The sequence below is a fragment of the Dunckerocampus dactyliophorus genome, chromosome 11, assembly GCF_027744805.1.
Source record: "Dunckerocampus dactyliophorus isolate RoL2022-P2 chromosome 11, RoL_Ddac_1.1, whole genome shotgun sequence".
Taxonomy (NCBI): Eukaryota; Metazoa; Chordata; class Actinopteri; order Syngnathiformes; family Syngnathidae; genus Dunckerocampus; species Dunckerocampus dactyliophorus.
The window spans coordinates 29,060,111-29,077,830 of record NC_072829.1 but is presented as its reverse complement, the minus strand read 5'-3'; the positions used below and the strand labels follow the sequence as shown (position 1 = coordinate 29,077,830).

Genomic DNA, 17,720 nt, shown 5'->3' with positions numbered 1-17,720 from the left:
TGGAACAAATACTAGAAATTAAGTTGTAGGTGAATACTTCTGGTAGTGTTTACGCCAGCAGAGAAAGCTTTGTTGGCCCGGACGGCACATCATTGGGTGTATTTGAACTCAAACGAAAACCAAGACAAATCAGGTGCTCTGAGAAACTGGGGCTTCAGTATCTTGCCCAAGGATGCTTTGCCATGGTCATGGGTGGATGGAGGATGGAACCAGCAACATTTAGGTTGGGAGATGAGCGCTCTGCCAACGGTACCATGCTGCCCCCAACATTGTACCTTCTGACTGGATAGTGACGTGACTGGCTCACTTGCATGTCTGGCTTAGTATTAAAACAAATCAAGAAAATGCTATCTCAAGTTCATAAATAAAATGCGGTGTTTATACCGTGAGTTTACTTGGCATTTTGCAATCTCAAGGCTATATTTTTCCCAATAATTTATCAGATGATGTCTGTCTTGTGTGTCTGTCTACCATGTTAATCCAAGCAAAGCAAGTGTGTTTACACTAATCATCATGTTCTTATGTGGAACATTCTCCTATACGAAGAGTAACACAAAAGTTACTCAAAACTTACCTTTGAAAATTGCAAATTGGTAAAAGTAATTAACCTGTAGTACCATTGTTAAATTAGGGTGCTTGTCTTGGCATTGACATTCTTCAAAAATTGTTTATTGATTGCAATATTACTACCAGCAACAGCCATGGGACGTTTGTTTATGTGGCAATGTCAAACAGATAAAGGTAATTAGCTTTACCTTGGTGGTAGATGTTGTGAAAATGGGGACCTTTGTCCTTTGACCTCAGGTAAAAGGATCTGTTAGAATCCACTGAATGATATTTGAAGACCAAATACCCGTTTGATTTGTAACAGCAAGGATGTAATAATACAGTCAGTCAATATGCTTGATTGACACTTGTATTAACTGTCTTGCTCTACAACTTTAACATTGTTTTGTTGAGCTTTGGCCCGACATACATACATAAACTCTTTGCAGCTCAACTTTGAGACTCTTTTGTTACCTACTGACATATTTGAATGTACCCTCTAGCCACAACATGGTAGACGTGGGCAGTCACATGAGATCCAATACAATAACTGCATCAAGGATTCTGCTTTTACAAAGACCATAACACTCAGTTGAGTTTTGATTGACACAGGGATATATTTATTTCACAATCAATTGCAGGCGCATGTTTTAGCCCTGAGTGACTGTACACAGCATCATATCATTCGTCCCACATACAAAACTCGATTGTTGTAGTCACAGTTTCTCACAAAAGTGAGCACAGTCGTCGCTCTCCACTTTGCGCTTCGAACCTCGCAAACATTCTGTTGCCGTTTTTCAAAAATGAATGAATTAATACATGATCGCTGTTTCGTGGTTGACTATGGCTTATTATTGGTAAAAAAAATATGGAAAGACAAGTCATATGTAGTATTCTACACTGGTCACTAGGTGCCAGTAATGTTGATGAGACATTTTGGTCATTTTATTATTATTATTATTTTTGTTCTGTCCAGCCCTTAGGGCAGATAGTATTTTTTATCTAAATGACCGCACGTGCGCATTTACTCTGCCAGGGAAAAGTGTGCGATACACTTCCCCTGTTATACAGAATTTATTTGACTTTGATATTTTGTTGTTATGCAAATTTGGAGCGGCCGGACCAGAGCAGGAGGGGATAGAGAAAAAAAGAGAAAAGAAAACTGAGAGGGGAGTGCGGGGATAAGAAGGGGACAAAAATGAGAGCGAGGACAACAGCAACAATGACAATTGCGACAAGAATAACAAAACAACAAAAACCAACAGGACTACATCAGTAAATGTCTGTGACCGCTATAAAGACCATGACAGAAAGGACAAAATAAGATCAACAATCACAATGATAATACTGCATTAAAACAGTCATACATATTAGTAGTAATAGTAGTCATGAAATGATTAACTTTGATAGTATAGTATACTATGATAGATAGTATTTTGGACATTTTACCGCATTACCGGAACTTTCTTCCTGGGCACATTGATTTCACATAGCAACATACAAAGGAAGGCACCTAGCGTTAACTTTTCCAAACTCAAAATGAAAAACACAGCAATGCGTAGCGTTACCTTTCCGTAGTGGCTTGAGGACGGCTTGGTCGCTAGCCGGCTAGTAGCTAGCTAGTGTGGTGTGGCGAGGTGTCACTATGCAGGTAACGTAGTTCTTCGTTGTAACAATGTTAAAAACACTAATAATAACAATGTCGCTGTAGCTTGGTTAATATGCAGGTCACATCAAAATGGAGCGTTGTCGGCCGTTTTTGGAGTTTTTTTCAGAAGGCTTTATAGGCGGAATAGGTGTGTCCCATTACATGCGTTCTTAGCTGCCTCTTTTTAGCTGTTTTATACCTTTAAAACACACAGAAAAGGGAAAGACATGTTCAAGTCTCACATAAGGATTGTGGATGATGGGCAAAATTTCCCCCAAAAATCAGTTTTCCTTTAACTGTTGTCCTGCATTGCCGTTTAACGAGTTGTTTTTAATAGATTGCGGAAAATGTGGGTTGTCACATTGTAGTTATTCAGAAAAACATATGGCACTCCACTTAATGTCTGTTAACAGTTCAACCTTTTTGGGATTGATGAAGTGCACTGTGAGTATAATTAACACCACCTTGGCTGTACTGCTCAAATGTGTTTAGTTTCCACTATCACTAAATGTGTCAGATAATAGGTTATATTAAGTGTAAAGAAGTGTGAAGACCTCCATTATCAGGCTGGTTTTCACCCCTTCATGCCCGATAAAAGCATCGTTGACACATGAGAGAAGAGTTTGAAGCCCACCTTTATTTAGAGGTGCCAATGATACAGCAGGGCTCAATTGGGAATATAGAAATAAAAGTGAACAGTGCCCCCCTCTTGCTTTCAGGTGGATGTGAGGAGTGGTGCTGCGCATCCTGTCTGCACTCACGAGTGCTCTTCACAAGCCTGTGCAAGCTTCTCACCAACGCAGTGCGGCTTTAAGAGGACCACAGCTACAGGAGTCTGCGCCTGGCTCCTCCTTCCTTCATGATGTCAGCGACCGGGAGAGCGAGCGAGAGAGGGAGAGATGTGGGCAAGCACTGAGAGTTCATCCAATACTACCGAGACGTTTCCAGCTGAGCGCACGGCCACGGCAAAGCGTCCATCCCGGCTCCGGCAAGTGATGCTGCACCGAGCCGCACTTTGATCCAACCGGCGGAAGAGAAGAGGAGGGAGGGGGGGGGCAAGCGAAATCACCGCATCCCTCTTTTTGGGGGTGCACAAGCTTGTAAAATTAATTAGCTGCAAGTTCTGCCAAGAGGTGTGTGTTTTTAGGCGCTTGGATGGAAGTTTTTGACGCACGTTTTGGCGCACTCGGTGTTGACTGAAATGTCACATGTAGGGATACAGTGTTAGGGTAAAAAAGACGCTTGGACATATGAAGAGGAATTGTTTTTTTCAAACAAAGTTGCGTGCGTCTTTATTTTCTTCAGCTTGTGTGGACAACCGCTCTTTTGCGCATGGATAAGTTTTTGTAGTGGATATTTTTGATTGTATTTCCATCACATTTTCCAAACGAGGATTGCCCCCCCTCGTCTTATACCCGCTTCAGCTCAATATATGGCACTTGTTTTTTGATTATTTTTCGAAAAGCGGCGATGTTTTTACGCGGAGGCAGCACTCACTGATTTTTTTAGCCCAGTCCAGCAAAAAAGGTAAGATACTTTAATATTGGGGGTCAGTTTTTTGCCTTCATGATGTGGGAAATCCACCAAAAACGTCCTCTATACGCCATAAAGTGGCCACATATGTATGTCTTGAGCTGCTTCATGGATAAATCTGGCTCCCCTCTGCGCACCTGATGTGCAGATAATTACCATAGAATTGGGAGGGGGAGGGTGGAATTGATGCAATAGTGTTGTTTAAAAAATAGGGACCATTTTTTTATATACACGTCTAAAAGTGCAGTGAGTGGTCTCACCATCTTGGCTGCAAAGCACGTTGCGTGGGTGCGCGGCAACAAGCAAGATCCCCGTCCAGCCGTGAAGCTGTCACAGTCTATAACCTGGCAGGGCTATCAGTCTGTCCCACACCAATTTCCACTTTGCTTTTAGGAAGCCGTCCAAGTGGTCTCGATACTTATATCCTCGCCGCTGTGGCATATTTGTGCCTCCAATGTGTTCACACATACAATAGGTCATTAGAGGGTTGTTTTCCAAAGGCCCACTGAACTCATTTGCAAGCGAATGGCATAAAAATGAGCCTTAGTGAGGTCAGTCGCACATGTTTTGCTGTTGCAAGTCATATTAAAAAGCTAAAGGGGGGTACGTTCGGATGGTTACAGTCTGTGCATTTACATTCAGCACATCACTCTGAGTGATTGCATGTCGGCAAGTAACAGTATCACCAATTAGGATGCCATGCATGTCCCTGATGTTTCATATTATGGTGGAAGCAAGACGGTTGTAAAAAATATATATTTGGGCCAATTCACAGTGGGGTGCTGTCTTTCTGGGCTTCAAAAATAGCTTACTTAAAATCTTTAAGACATGGGATTTTACACTTTGAACATTCATGAGATCCAATACAAGAGTTTTATTGCTGCCCCTTCTGTTCTATACTTCCGCAAACAACAAAGAATACGAAAACCAGTGTTCAGTTCATTCCTGTCCAGCAAATCCGTTTTGACATGCGGTGACTCTTGATTGCACGTGTACATAATGCAGTATTAGACTTGACCCACTGACGTACAAGATCATGTACTGACCGACCTCTTGAGGTCCATGGTCACCGTCATGTCAATTTGTTAGCCAACGCAAATTGAAACATATTAACAAGTGACTATTTAGTCATACTGCAGAAGGACAAAATCACTACAAAAGCCACCGTAGCTGATCATCTTCATATGCAAAATATGTTAACGTCTTCCAAGTTTTATCGAATATCACAGTCTTCGAATTCTGACGTTGGAATTCAGGTGTACCTAAACGTCATAGCCTACTTTCAATATTGTCAAAGTCAAAGAGCATTTTTTGGCACCCTCTCCATTTCCAGGAGGACAACCTTACGTTGTCGTTGTCATAATTTCCCGAGGGAGAACACATTTCATTTTTTTGGTGCATAAGGAAAATTGTTTGACTTGGGGTGGGGGAAGAAGAACGGAGTGATCTTGACAGAAACCTGGTCTGTCAGGCTGTCAGCGTTCCTTAAATCTGTTCAAAGAGACAATCCCCAAGACAATCAAAAGTTTTACTGATGTGGATGCCTTCTTTTAAAAAATCCCTACGGATCTACAGCTAACGCCGGCATAAAGATGAACTCCAATGTGTTGGGGGTCCTTGGGCTAACTATACTGAAGGTTGATGGCTGAAGGTAAGGCTGTATACATGACCTTCCACTCCTATATTCCTCGGATCCAAACAGCAAGAAGACATGTCCGTCACACTTTCATGGAAAGTGATGCAGGGCAGGCCTGCTCCTCTTCAGCTGTCTCCAAAGAGAGACGCTTGTCTTTGGCCTAGTAGATCCAACCTGCTGTCTGGAGCTCAAAATAGCATTTCAGGAGACTAGTGAAATGTAAGCAAAGAAGACACATTCAGTGACACTTAGGATATCTTCCCTGCCTCTTACTTATTTTCCTGCCAGGATATCTCCTCCTCCCTGTCTCTCATAGACAGGTTTGTAAAGTGTTGTGACATGCACTAATGTTAGGAAATTGGGCTGAAAACAGGAATGACGTACGAGAATACTGTGGTTGGACAAAGCGCTATCTCCTATTATATACTAACCACGGCACTAGAGTACTTTCTAATGACGCAAAAAGCATACATTAAATGGGTAAAATGTTGTAGTGCAGCTCTATACTATTGTAAACATCAATTACAATAGTAAACGTATTGTAAAGTCATATCTGACAGTGCCTGTCTTTTCATAGATCCCCTAAATCAGTGGTCCCCAACCTTTTTGGACCCACGGATCAGCTTTCGTTCTCACAAACCTCCGGCAGAGCGGGAGGTGGGAGGCCGTCGTACATTATAGCAATCAAATGCTATTTATTTATCATGTGTGGTGTAAAACTAAGACAGTAACAACATCAAATTAAAAGCACAAAATGAATACAGAGCCGCTATCCGTCAGTGCGAGCCTGGAGTTTGTTTTTCAGAGAGAAGATCATAACGTCGCTGTTTGATGTGTCTCATAACAGGCTAGCATGTGCTAGCATGAATTAACCTGAGGTTGTGGACCGGACAAATATTTATATAACGTCATCAAACCTTACCCTTATGCGTTCCCACACAGTATCAGCATTTCGGACCAAACATGAGATGAAAGAAAAAGGGGAAAAATACAGTATAGTAGTCTATCTGGGCAGCTTGGGAGAACGTTAGATGGTGCGTTCAAGGACCGTCGAGCAAAGTGGGAATGCTCACTGCTCTCAACAAACAACATAAAGAACTATATTATCTTTGAAATAACCAATCTCCCAAATTTTCAAAATTAATATCCATTAACATAAAATTTGCTGTAAGTTATTTAGAAATTTAATGTTTGTTTTTTTTTCATCATTGCAACTGAAAGTTTTCTGCAGCACAGTGGTTGAGGACCCCTGCCTTAAATCGCAGGTGTCAAACCCATGTCCCGGGGGCCAGATCTGGCCTGCCACATCATTGTATGTGGCCCCGTGAAAGCCTGGAAATAATGTACGTAAAAAAACAAAACAAAACAACTAAATATTATTAAAATTAAATGCGAAAAATGTTGACAGAATTATATAAAATAATATTATCAGATCAGGCAACAAGCTATTCCAACCATATTTTTCTCTGACTTACGATTTCAAAGCAAACATAATTAACAATATAATTATCAAATGCAAATAATATTACGAGGAAATGATACATTTCTATTTATATAGAGGATATTCACTGTTACACGCGGCAGCCATAACTGTGATGTGGCTCTCAATAAAAACGAGTTTGACACCCCTGCCCTAAATGCTCAGATGCCATAGTCCTTGTATTGTACTTCTCTTCCGTTGCTACAGGCGTCCGTTAGGTTGTGCTTATTCACATATAAAAGTGTCCAGTGTGCTGCGATCTTCTGAATTCTAGGAAAATGCTGTGTTCTCTTTTATTAAACTCTCCTCCCTATCGTCCTGCAGAACATTATTGTCATTTATAAGGGAGACTAAATCTAGATCATTATTGAATCCCTCTCTTTCCCCCCCCATATTCACTCCAGTGAATCACATCTTATTTCAGGATTGAGTTCAAAGTACATTATGCAGCTTGGACTTTCTTGCCATCATCACAGTGACGGAATCCACCATCTGATAAGATGCACACTTCAAAGTAAAGTGTGCCACACTTGCTGATGAAACGTAGCTCATCCATATTTTGACACGCCAGCACAATGCCACCTGTGCTATACTGTACATGCGGCGTAAATAAGACTCACGCTGGTGCTTTTTCCCCATCTTAACTGTTTTTTAATGAGTCTCACATGGCCGCTTTTATCACACGTATGGAAATAAATGTCTTGCAATTTTTGCAGTTAAAAAAAATAAAAAAAACTGGACAAATTAAATTCTTATTTTTAATGAATTCCCCTTTGTCAGTGGGCTGAGAGCTTCAATGAATGTGGTTGCTTTGCCAAGGCAGAGGACCCCTGCAGTGCAATTTAGGTATTCATGTCTTTTCCTACAGGTTATTGTTTGACTCGCGTAAAATAGCAGAGAAATTCATTAAGCAGGAAATATTTCCCAGTCAGGAGTGACTACAAGCCTATTTCTAAAACAAGCGTTGTTTATTTCTAGCATTATTTAGAGGAAATGAATGATTGAATGATATACACCAACATCTCCAGTCACACTTGTCAAATATATTGCTTTGAAATACTCCTGGGCTACTGCTAATACGGCTGAACCATTTTACACGTACAGTACATACCGTCTCCCTGCCACAGAGCTGCAGTATAAAACACTGTAGCGAGGAGGTGGTTGATCATCACTTTATTAAAACCACACCAAAATATATCCACGGCCGTCTCTGTCACTCGCACAGAGGCTCCCCCTCCCTATTCACGCTCATCCCGTCAGGACACATTTATGGCCTCACAGACAGTCGGACTTGAGAAGTCTAAGCACCAGTAATGAACTAAAATGAACTGGAGTATTTTCAAGTATTTCCAGCACTCCGGTGTATCAAAAAATCGCCATCCATGAAAACACGTTCACCGACTGTCATGCGCATTTTGTACAAGCCTGAAAATGCCGCCGCTGACTGGCGCATTATAACGCAACTCTCCATCAATATAGAGACATACATTATTGGATGACAAATACATTGTGTTCAAAATCCGAACCCAGGATTTTCAGAAGGCGGACGCATACGCGTGGAATCGTCAATGGGGGGGTACAGTGGTGGATTGCAAACACCGACTGTAGTTAGCATGTTTGAAAATGACTTCAGTTGTAATAACATCTGTTGGTCAAGGACTTTAAAGAATGTACACGCATGCTTCTTAATGCTTTTGAAATTCGGATGGAATTCCTTCACTTTTCATCCTTGCTTTAGAGCAGGGGTGTCCAAAGTGCGGCCCGGGGGGCATTTGTGGCTTGCTGCTGCTGTTTTTCATTGGGCTGCAGCACATTCTAAAAGTAGAATTTGACAAGAAAACAAAAAAAAGCTGTAATGTAATGAAAAAAAAACAAAATTTCACATAAATAACGATATTATGAGGACAAAAAACAGCATTTTAGGAGCAAAAGGTCACGTATTAAAGATTAAGATCACGTATTAAGTCGTAATAATATGAGAAACAAACAAAACAACGAATAAAGTTGTAATTTTTTGAAAAATTACGTTACAGAAGAATTTAAAACATTACAAAAATAAAGTCAAAATATCATGGCAATAAAGTCATAATTACAAGAAACTGAAATTTGTTGGATAAAAAACCCAGCAGAAATAGAAAAAAAAACGGATGTAATTTTACGACAATTAAAGCAAAGTATTACGAGAGAAAAGTCGTAACGAGGAAAAAAAGTCAAAATTTTACAAGAATAAATTGTAATATCACAATTTATGAGGAAACATTATGTTATTTTAGTAGCATAGAGCTGAAACATTAAATTGTAATATACATATATTTTTTTTATGTTTTTTTTAGTTGTAATATTATGAGAAACCAAAAAATAAAGTTATAAAATAAAAATAAAGTCAAAATATTTTAAAAAACATTTTCAACTATATCACAAAGCTGAGATGCATATTATTTTTTGTCAAACATACAGTATATAACTCCTGAGCATATGTACATGTAGTACATGTACAATAACAACGTGGCAAAGTTGCATCCTTTCATTTTCACTACGTGGTCCTAGCTGGAAAAACCCTGCACCAGAGTGAACTTTGAATGTTTTCGTTGTATTATGTCATTTTCTGTCATGTTTGTAAATGTTACTAGTACATTGTGAGCATTGCACTAAAACTGGCAAATCAAATAGGAAACTCAGTATTTTCCAGAAAAGTCATTGCTAAGAAAGTTAATCAATACTGAACAAATCTCCATGCCTCATTTAGACAAGCTGTGAAAATATAATGCATGTACGAGCACTGATGTTCTGCTAAAACACAACGAATGCAAGCATTTAATGGAGGCCGACGTCATGATGATATGAGGACTGTTAGCATCGTGTCTCAGCTGTGAAATATGCCCTACAATTGATGAAAAGAATCACAACATGTATCGGAAAACAACATGAAGTCGTAATCTGAATAAGTGGCTTAATAGGAACTGGTTGGGAGCAGTCGATATGTCAATATGCAAGCGCACAGCAGCAGGGAAGTCAGTGCCTTAGTGTCTTCCATGACCTACTTTGAATTTTGTAATTGGAATTGGGGCCACTTGGAAAAGATAGAAAGCAAATATGCACTCACCGGTCACAGCTTCAGGATGACCTGAGCAGTGCAGCTATAGTTGTTGTTTACAGTGGTGTGCGCACACCCTATGTCCCTGTATGCTGGGAGTATTCATGGAAAACTGCACTTTTTGGGGAATTTTGCCGATCATCCACAATCCTGATGTGAGACATGAATACATATGAATTTATCTTTTCTGCGCATTCTAACATATAAAAACTACAAAAAAAAAGGCAGATAATTAATGCACATAATGGAACTTACCTATTCCGCCTTCAAAGCCCGCTATCAAAACCAGGAACCTCTGGTTTTATATACATGCTGCAACCATGTAGTAACAGGCACATTCATGATAACATTTAATACTTGCAGGATTTGGCTGTATTTTTTACTGTATTTTGGTCATGTGCATTCCAAGGTGCCTCTTTTTAGCTGTTTTTATATGGTTACACAGAAAAGAAAAAAAAGTGCAGTTTTTCTTTTAACCAGGAGTCATTATAATATGTATTAGAGCAGAATTTATGATATAGCTCGTGTGTTGTATCTCACTACATGTAGATTTGCACCTACAGTATGTGGACTATTGGGTAAATCACAATGGAGTGCACTACTTGGCTGCAACCAGCGGAGGCGCTCTACATTCAACCTCGAGAAGTTTACGACTTAATGCAGATGAACATGACCCATCCTCTGCCCTAATCTGCTCAATACCAAACTAGCATGGAAACAAGAATTCTAAATTCTTTGGGTCAGCCATCTCTTAAATAAGTTTAATTGTTTAATAAATAACAATTAATCGAATAATTTGTTTAATTTAGTCAAATGTCAATCCCTGCATTGGTAAATGGCTGCAGCAACAAAAAAATAGCCTTGTCAGTCTATCAGTGTTGGTCAGTTAATGAATACATCTTCATAATGACAAACCCAACTGAACCTCATTATCCTTTCTAAAAAAATAAACAAATAAAATGCATGCATGCAAATGTATATTTAATGTTTCAGAACACAGATGTGAGGCGCACGTTAAATCATTTCACAATGCTGTCTGTCTCCTTCCATTGCAGTGCTCTTATCGCACTGCGATTGTCTGCACACATTGGCGTTCACAAAATACTCAGGAGCTCAATTGTTTACATTCGGAGCAAACGAGGCTCTCTATTAATAGCTGCTGTCAAGTGTTACAACTCAAAGTGATGTGCGTGTTCGTGCATGCGAGCACCAACGCGTAACGCCTCCTCCTGCTCAGCTGAAGTCTGGCGATGGGCTTGATGACCTGCAGCTTATGTGCCGCATTGATTCACGGCCATTTGACATGAATGAGGGTCCTTTGTGGCCCATCCGTCAATGCGGAGTATCTCTCTGCAATTTTTGGAGATAAAATGTGGAGTGTTTCATCAAAAGTGATTAAATGGATTGATGGAATATGTGAAGTGCTATTCTTTATGCGCCCTGTTGCTCGGTGGATGTTAGCAAAGGTTAATTGTGTAAAACTACCTTTAATTTGCTCTCAAAGACATTGGAAGGATGTAGGTTCGTAACTCGTTGAGATGAATAGGTCATAACTGCTGCAGAACTTGAACGCTATGTACTCTCTGGTCTTGACATTATCTGTCCTTTTCCCTTTTCTCTGCCGCTCTCTCGAGACAGAATTGCTTCTGTGGAAGTGAAGCCCCCCATCCACTCCTGAGTATGAACTTAGCAAGTCAGACTTATGTGCTGGTGGTCTTTCTCACCTCTGCGGCCTTCATATGCCGGGCCCAGGAGAGAGACTACACAGTGAAGGAGGAGCAGCCGGAGAATGTCCGCATCGGGAACCTGCGCAGGGACCTGGACCTAAATCTGGACCCCAACACCCGGCTATCCTCACCCTTGCAGTTCAAGCCTGTGTACAAGACAGGCGACGTGCCTTTGGTGAGGGTGGAGGCCAATACCGGAGAGATCTTTACCACCAATCACCGCATCGACAGGGAGAAGCTGTGCTCGGGGGTCTTTGCAGAGAAACGCTGCTACTACGAGATCGAGGTGGCTGTGTTGCCTGATGAGATCTTCCGACTGGTCAAGATCCGTTTCCTGATTGAGGACGTCAATGACAACGCGCCCCTTTTCCAATCCACGGTCATAAACATCTCCATCCCGGAGAACACGGCCATCAACACCCGATACCCGGTGCCCTCTGCCTTTGACCCTGATGTCGGGATCAATGGGATACAACATTACGAGCTGGTCAAGGTGAGGATGACTTCTCTGTAAGCTTCCTGTTAGAAACATGGAATGCATGGATGGTGACCTTCATTTTTCTATAGAAGATAGCACAACTTAAGCTGTATTTTGCTGAATGGAAGCAGCTATGGAATCCTGCAATCACCTACATTTTGTTAGATGGAATGGTAAATGCAGTATTGCTTAGAAGCACAAGAATGCTCTCCTTCACACTGGTAAGCTCCAACTACAGAAACAACGTTGATATAATGTTACTGCTCGGGCTGGCTATTGTTTACATATTATCTGATAACGGTGCCAATTCGGCCCTTTAGAAATGATGTCGGTGCTTAAACTGTGTCTGAACCGGTATATTAAAAAAAGGAAAACAATTTAATCCCAACAAAATTCCTTTTTGTTTTTTACGGAATTTTGTGACATGCAGCTTGATCAGAATTATAGTGTAAAAACTTCAGTATTTGTTCAGCCTGAGCAATTAGCTAGGTCAGGGGTGTCCAAAGTGCAGCCATTTGTGCAGCCGTTTGTGGCCCACAAACATAATTTATTACGAAAACAAATGAAAACAACCTCCAATAATAGCGAAAATTGAGTAATTTTACAAGAATAGTCAAAATATTAATCGGAAAAAGTTCAATTCTGACAAGAAAAAGTATTAATTTTACAAAAGAATAATGATGTAATATTCTGGGAAAAAAATAACAATATCTTAGTAGCAAAAACATTAAATATTGCTTTTTTTGTTGTAATGTTATGAGAAACAACCAAAACAATGAATAAAGTTGTAATTTTCTGAACATTTGGTAGTACAAATATAATTTTACGAGAATTAAGTCAAAATATTTTGGGAATAAAGTAATAATTCCGAGGAAAAAAATTACAAGAACAAAGTTGAAATAGTTGGTTTGACATTTTCTATGATCTAGGGAAATATTTGATTTATAAATAAGGAATCCTACTTCATGGAAATTCACTTATCAAGGTTGGGTTAGGTAATAGTAATAAGGTACCAACATCTACCTAGTTTTTCAGTCTGGTTAACTACCGTTTACATCCGCACCGGTGCTATTATGTGGCCGAACAGTGATAGCCATCCCTAGTTACTGCAATTAAAAACCCACCATTATCATATTCATAAAAGCAGAATAGTTTATAGGTTGCACAGGTGTTCCTATTGATGTGGTAGGTTAGTGTTTGTAGTATTTGTGAACAATTTCATTAGATATTTTTCTTAACGAATCATTCTACCAAAGCAGGGGTGTCCAAATCGGTTCCCGCGTACAGAAAAGTGGAAGGATGCGGGGGGGCCACCTTGATATTCTTCATTATTTGGTTTATTATTTAACACAGAGAAACCTTTTAAAAAGACCTGATGTGGGCCATGTAATTTAATTTTGAGAATTAAAAACAAGCTGTGGGCTGCAGACGGCCCCTGGGCCGGACTTTGGCCACGCGTGTACTGAAGCATTCAAGGATATTGCTGCATATATTCATGCAGAAGCTTCCTTTCACAAAATGGCTTTTTTCAGGGGTGACTTAGCAAAAAGTACTGATTCCCCAATGGAGTCTGTAAAATTAATTACTTTTATTGGACACTGGCTTTTTGTAATTCATAAAATAAGAAGCCATGTGCAGCAGATACTAACACATAAAGAATATAATCAGCAAAGCCATTAGTGAAGATGCTCGCACTCAGAAGCTCAAATCAACCTGCCCCGTCTCCCCCCCAAAATGAAGAAAAGTCTCGTCTTAACACCTCTACAGAAAATAACTTTGCATTGAAATATGATTGTTTCTCCATAAATGTGGCTATTAATAAATGTGTCCATGTGGGAAAATACTGCAGTGAAAGTTGTTACCATTTATAGTGATCAGATCAGAACATAGGGAAGAAACTGCAGACGCAGCACATAGTGAATCTTCTCTTCCCCGCAACAGGTTACATGGGTTGAACATAGCAGATTTAAAAGTGAGCCAAGAAGAAATGCACATATGCTAATAGATGCCGCATGAAAACACGGGAACGCTTTTCCTCATCACCTAATTGATGCACTATTAAAGTGTGCTGCAATATTCTCCATTGCCTAATAGAGTAAGCCCGGTAGCCTGAAAAAGTAGGATAATATCATGCATTGCTCATTTACAGTCTAGACAACATGCCTTGTTTGTGGATAGATGAATATTGAAGATGACAAATGAAGTTTAATTAAAAGAGGGAGATGCAAGCACTCTGGAGGGAAGCCGAAACATTGGAAATAAAGGGATGTGAGAGCACATCGTGAGGCAGAAATGAAGAGTCCATCTTGGGGTCTCGGATAGAGTTGACTTTGGGTTGGGAAGAACAGAATCATCATTGTCCCTGCACTGCCTTGAATACCAATTAGCATTTTTAAAGAGTCTCCCCACTGCCAAAGCCTCTCCAGTGCAATGTCCTGAATTGTTCATGCCTGGAAAATTACCAAGCAAATGCTCTGCTCATTACAATGATCATCTGCAATCACTTCCTCGACCCCCTTTCGCGATATAAAGCTTTCTTTCTGAAACCATTGTCTCTGCTGTGGTTGTATTATCTTTCACAGAATATTCCTTTTAGAGCATCCTTGGCGCGGCGTCCCTGATTTAGTCCTTCTCATTACAGTCATATTGTATTCCCGATTAATTTCCCTGTATTCCATGAGTAAAATTCAGCAGGGAGCATTTAAAAAAGCCAGTGACATTTTCAACTCTGGTGTTTTGTGTTGTTTTTTTTTTACTCTAAAAGTGCAGGAGAAAGTGAAGGGTTTAGTGGGGAAAGGATGTGCAAGCATTTCCTAGAATAGCTCTTGGCTGCTAAACCACCCTTGGACTACCAATATATGGTCCTGTGAGATTTGTCTCAAAAACACACTCAGAATGATACTGTAGTCTGCCCAGTTTTTCATGTGTTTCTTGTGTTCTTGCTAGCATTGTATTTTACAAACTCGCTGTCAGTTTGCATTTGATGTGCCTGAGTTAGTCATACACAGAATGGACAAAACAATCTTCTCTGTGCCTTTGAATATTCTCATTCATCCAGGTCATTGTGTTCTCGGGGCATTGAATCGATCGCAACTGGTCTGTTGTCTTAGAAGACTTCATCAGTTCATGCTCAAAGACTAGGTGGGATACACACTAGTCAGACTAGACAGGACGGCCTTGGTGCAAGATCCAAACTCTTTATCCTCTAAAGGGGGAGGCATGTCATGACAGGAGTGCTGTGGATCATTAGTGGTGTCAAATAATGATTGTTAGGATACGAGGCACTGCAACGTTGGTTTCAGGTGGGTCCGTGACCATCATTACATCAGAAAGGAATGCTAACGAGGGTGATGCCACCCAAATGACCATCGTTGGCGGGAAGAGGCCCTGCTCCATTGTATCCTAACGATCGACATTTGACACCACTTCATAGCCAAACCATTCCTGTCTGGACATGCCTCCTGCTTTAGAGGATAATAGATTGGACCTCTCAGTTCACCGGCCAATCTACGTGACCGAAAGGACACGATCATGGGTGCAAGCGGCCAAAATGAGTTTTCTCAGTTTGGTGGCTCCCTTAGAGATAAGGTGAAAAGCGCTGTCATCCGGGAGAAACTCGGAGTAGAACCGCTGCTCCTCTTTACTGAGAGGAGCCAGATGAGGTGGGATGGGCATCTGGTCACCACCTGGGGAGGTGTTCGACTGGTAGGAGGCCTCAGGGAAGACCCAAGACAGGTTGGACAGACTATGTCTCTCAACTGGCCTGGGAATGCCAGTTGAGAGAGTGATTGGATATTGCACCAAGTTCTCAGAGTTTAGTCTAGTCTAGTGTAGTCTGACTGGTGTGTATTCCATCTAGTCTTTGAGCATGAATTGATGAAGCCTGCTTGGATGAGAGGCCAAACGTCTTCTAAGACAACCTGAACAGTCCAGTTATGATCGATTCAATGCCCTGAGAATGTTCCTTGTGCATGTGTGGGACACGTTTACCAATCCTATCCGATGCTGTGCTCCAACACTGCACACCAAAGTTGGTAATCAGGATTTTGAAAGTGAGTCTGGCGGTCTGGTCCAATGAAATGTTTGTCACATCACCTGAACTGTGAGGAAAGCCGTACTGTGAAATGGTCAAGGTCAAAAAAAGCAATCCCATGCATGAATGGAGAAAGATGAAGGAGCAGATTCTATCACTTTATGCGTTCCAAGGGGATAACACAGAAACCAACACTGAAACGTACTTAGGACTGATGGGGATTCTGCATTTCTGCTTGAAAGTTTGGCTTTGGCTTCTCTCACACTGACCTCTTTTCTTATCCCACTGAATGAATTTGCAGCATCACACACTACATTAAACCGACTTTCATCTGTGTCAGCGTCTTCATACACATTTAAAGTGGGTGTCTTGTTCAAGTCGCCTTGCGTAGATCAATGTGCTGCTGCCGGCTATAAAGGCTATGTCTCGCTGATAAACTGCATGATGAAGTGGATGTCTGCAATTTGGTTGGCTGAGCTCAATGTCTCTTGGAATTAACATTCGACCACTGACCTTGTTTATTCCAATATACAGTGGGCGGGTGGATGTTGTGGCTCTCGAGTCTGAATTATGTGAATGTGAAGAGACAAACATTTAGAATAATGCTATCGTGCACAGAAAATAGAATTCTTCTTTCTCTGATATCTGGGGATTGCCATAACTACGAGTGTTATTTGACTCATTTCATTTCAGAGGAAAAAGAGGAAATGTGCAGCTTGTTTGGACAGACTTACTTTTCTTGATCCAAACTGTTCAAAACTTAAATCAAACAACACATTGGACAACAAAGCAATAAATTGGTAGCGGTGCCACAGCATTGCCTGAAAGCACCTACTAGTGTCATCCCTATCCTGCTCACTGTCCCCGGGGTCCATATACTGTATGTTGGATAGGACACGTTCTCCAAATCTGACAAGGGAGTCAAAATTTAAAGTTGGGGTGCACTCAAAACATGCTTATTTTTGCAGTATTCAATCACAAAAAACATGGAAAAAGATTACTATAATGTAAAGTTCATGAAAAATAAAACCTGGCATTAGAAACTATTCACGTCAGTGATAACAATCATGATGATGGGAATACAAAATTAACTTAACGTTTTATTCACTTCGTCATTTGGCCCATACGGCAACTATAGCCTAGCGTTTTGCTTTGCATTTGGTGTGTGTTAGAAGCAAAACAGAAGGTGTTCAAGTTGTTTCCCAGTAGGCATTGGCGGGCTACCGGTTTCAAGGTACACCACGGTAAAAAAGTCAGCTTCAAAACTACTAAAAGTGGTATAAACCATTTACTTTTCACTGAACAACAAGCGACAACCACTTAACAACGTCTCAGTTGCTAACAACAATCACATGACCTGGAAACAGAAGTTTGGGGAAGCGTGACCTGCACATCCACCCGTGTAAAATAATCACGTAACATTACCGCCGGAAAAAAAAAAAAAATATATATATATATATATATATATATATATATGTTGTGACCGCCTTGAGTTACTTGATTGCATTTATTTGTATTTAGCTTTGTTTTAGGTGTAATTATATT

General features: G+C 40.5%; 1 protein-coding gene across 4 annotated transcripts in view; it reads left to right on the top strand.

The window, feature by feature from the left end:
• Positions 1–3,074: 3,074 nt before the first annotated feature.
• The window catches only part of pcdh11 (protocadherin 11), a 209,958-nt gene continuing 195,312 nt past the window's right edge, over positions 3,075–17,720 (top strand). Inside the window, exons 1-2 of one of the 4 annotated variants that reach the window (XM_054793110.1) lie at positions 3,075–3,721; positions 11,576–12,157. In XM_054793110.1, the coding sequence (XP_054649085.1) occupies positions 11,618–12,157 (540 nt within the window). In that variant the 5' untranslated portion in view covers positions 3,075–3,721; positions 11,576–11,617. Of the gene's footprint in view, positions 3,722–11,571; positions 12,158–17,720 lie in introns of all 4 variants that reach the window. The other 3 variants (XM_054793109.1, XM_054793108.1, XM_054793111.1) reach the window with 3 other exon arrangements.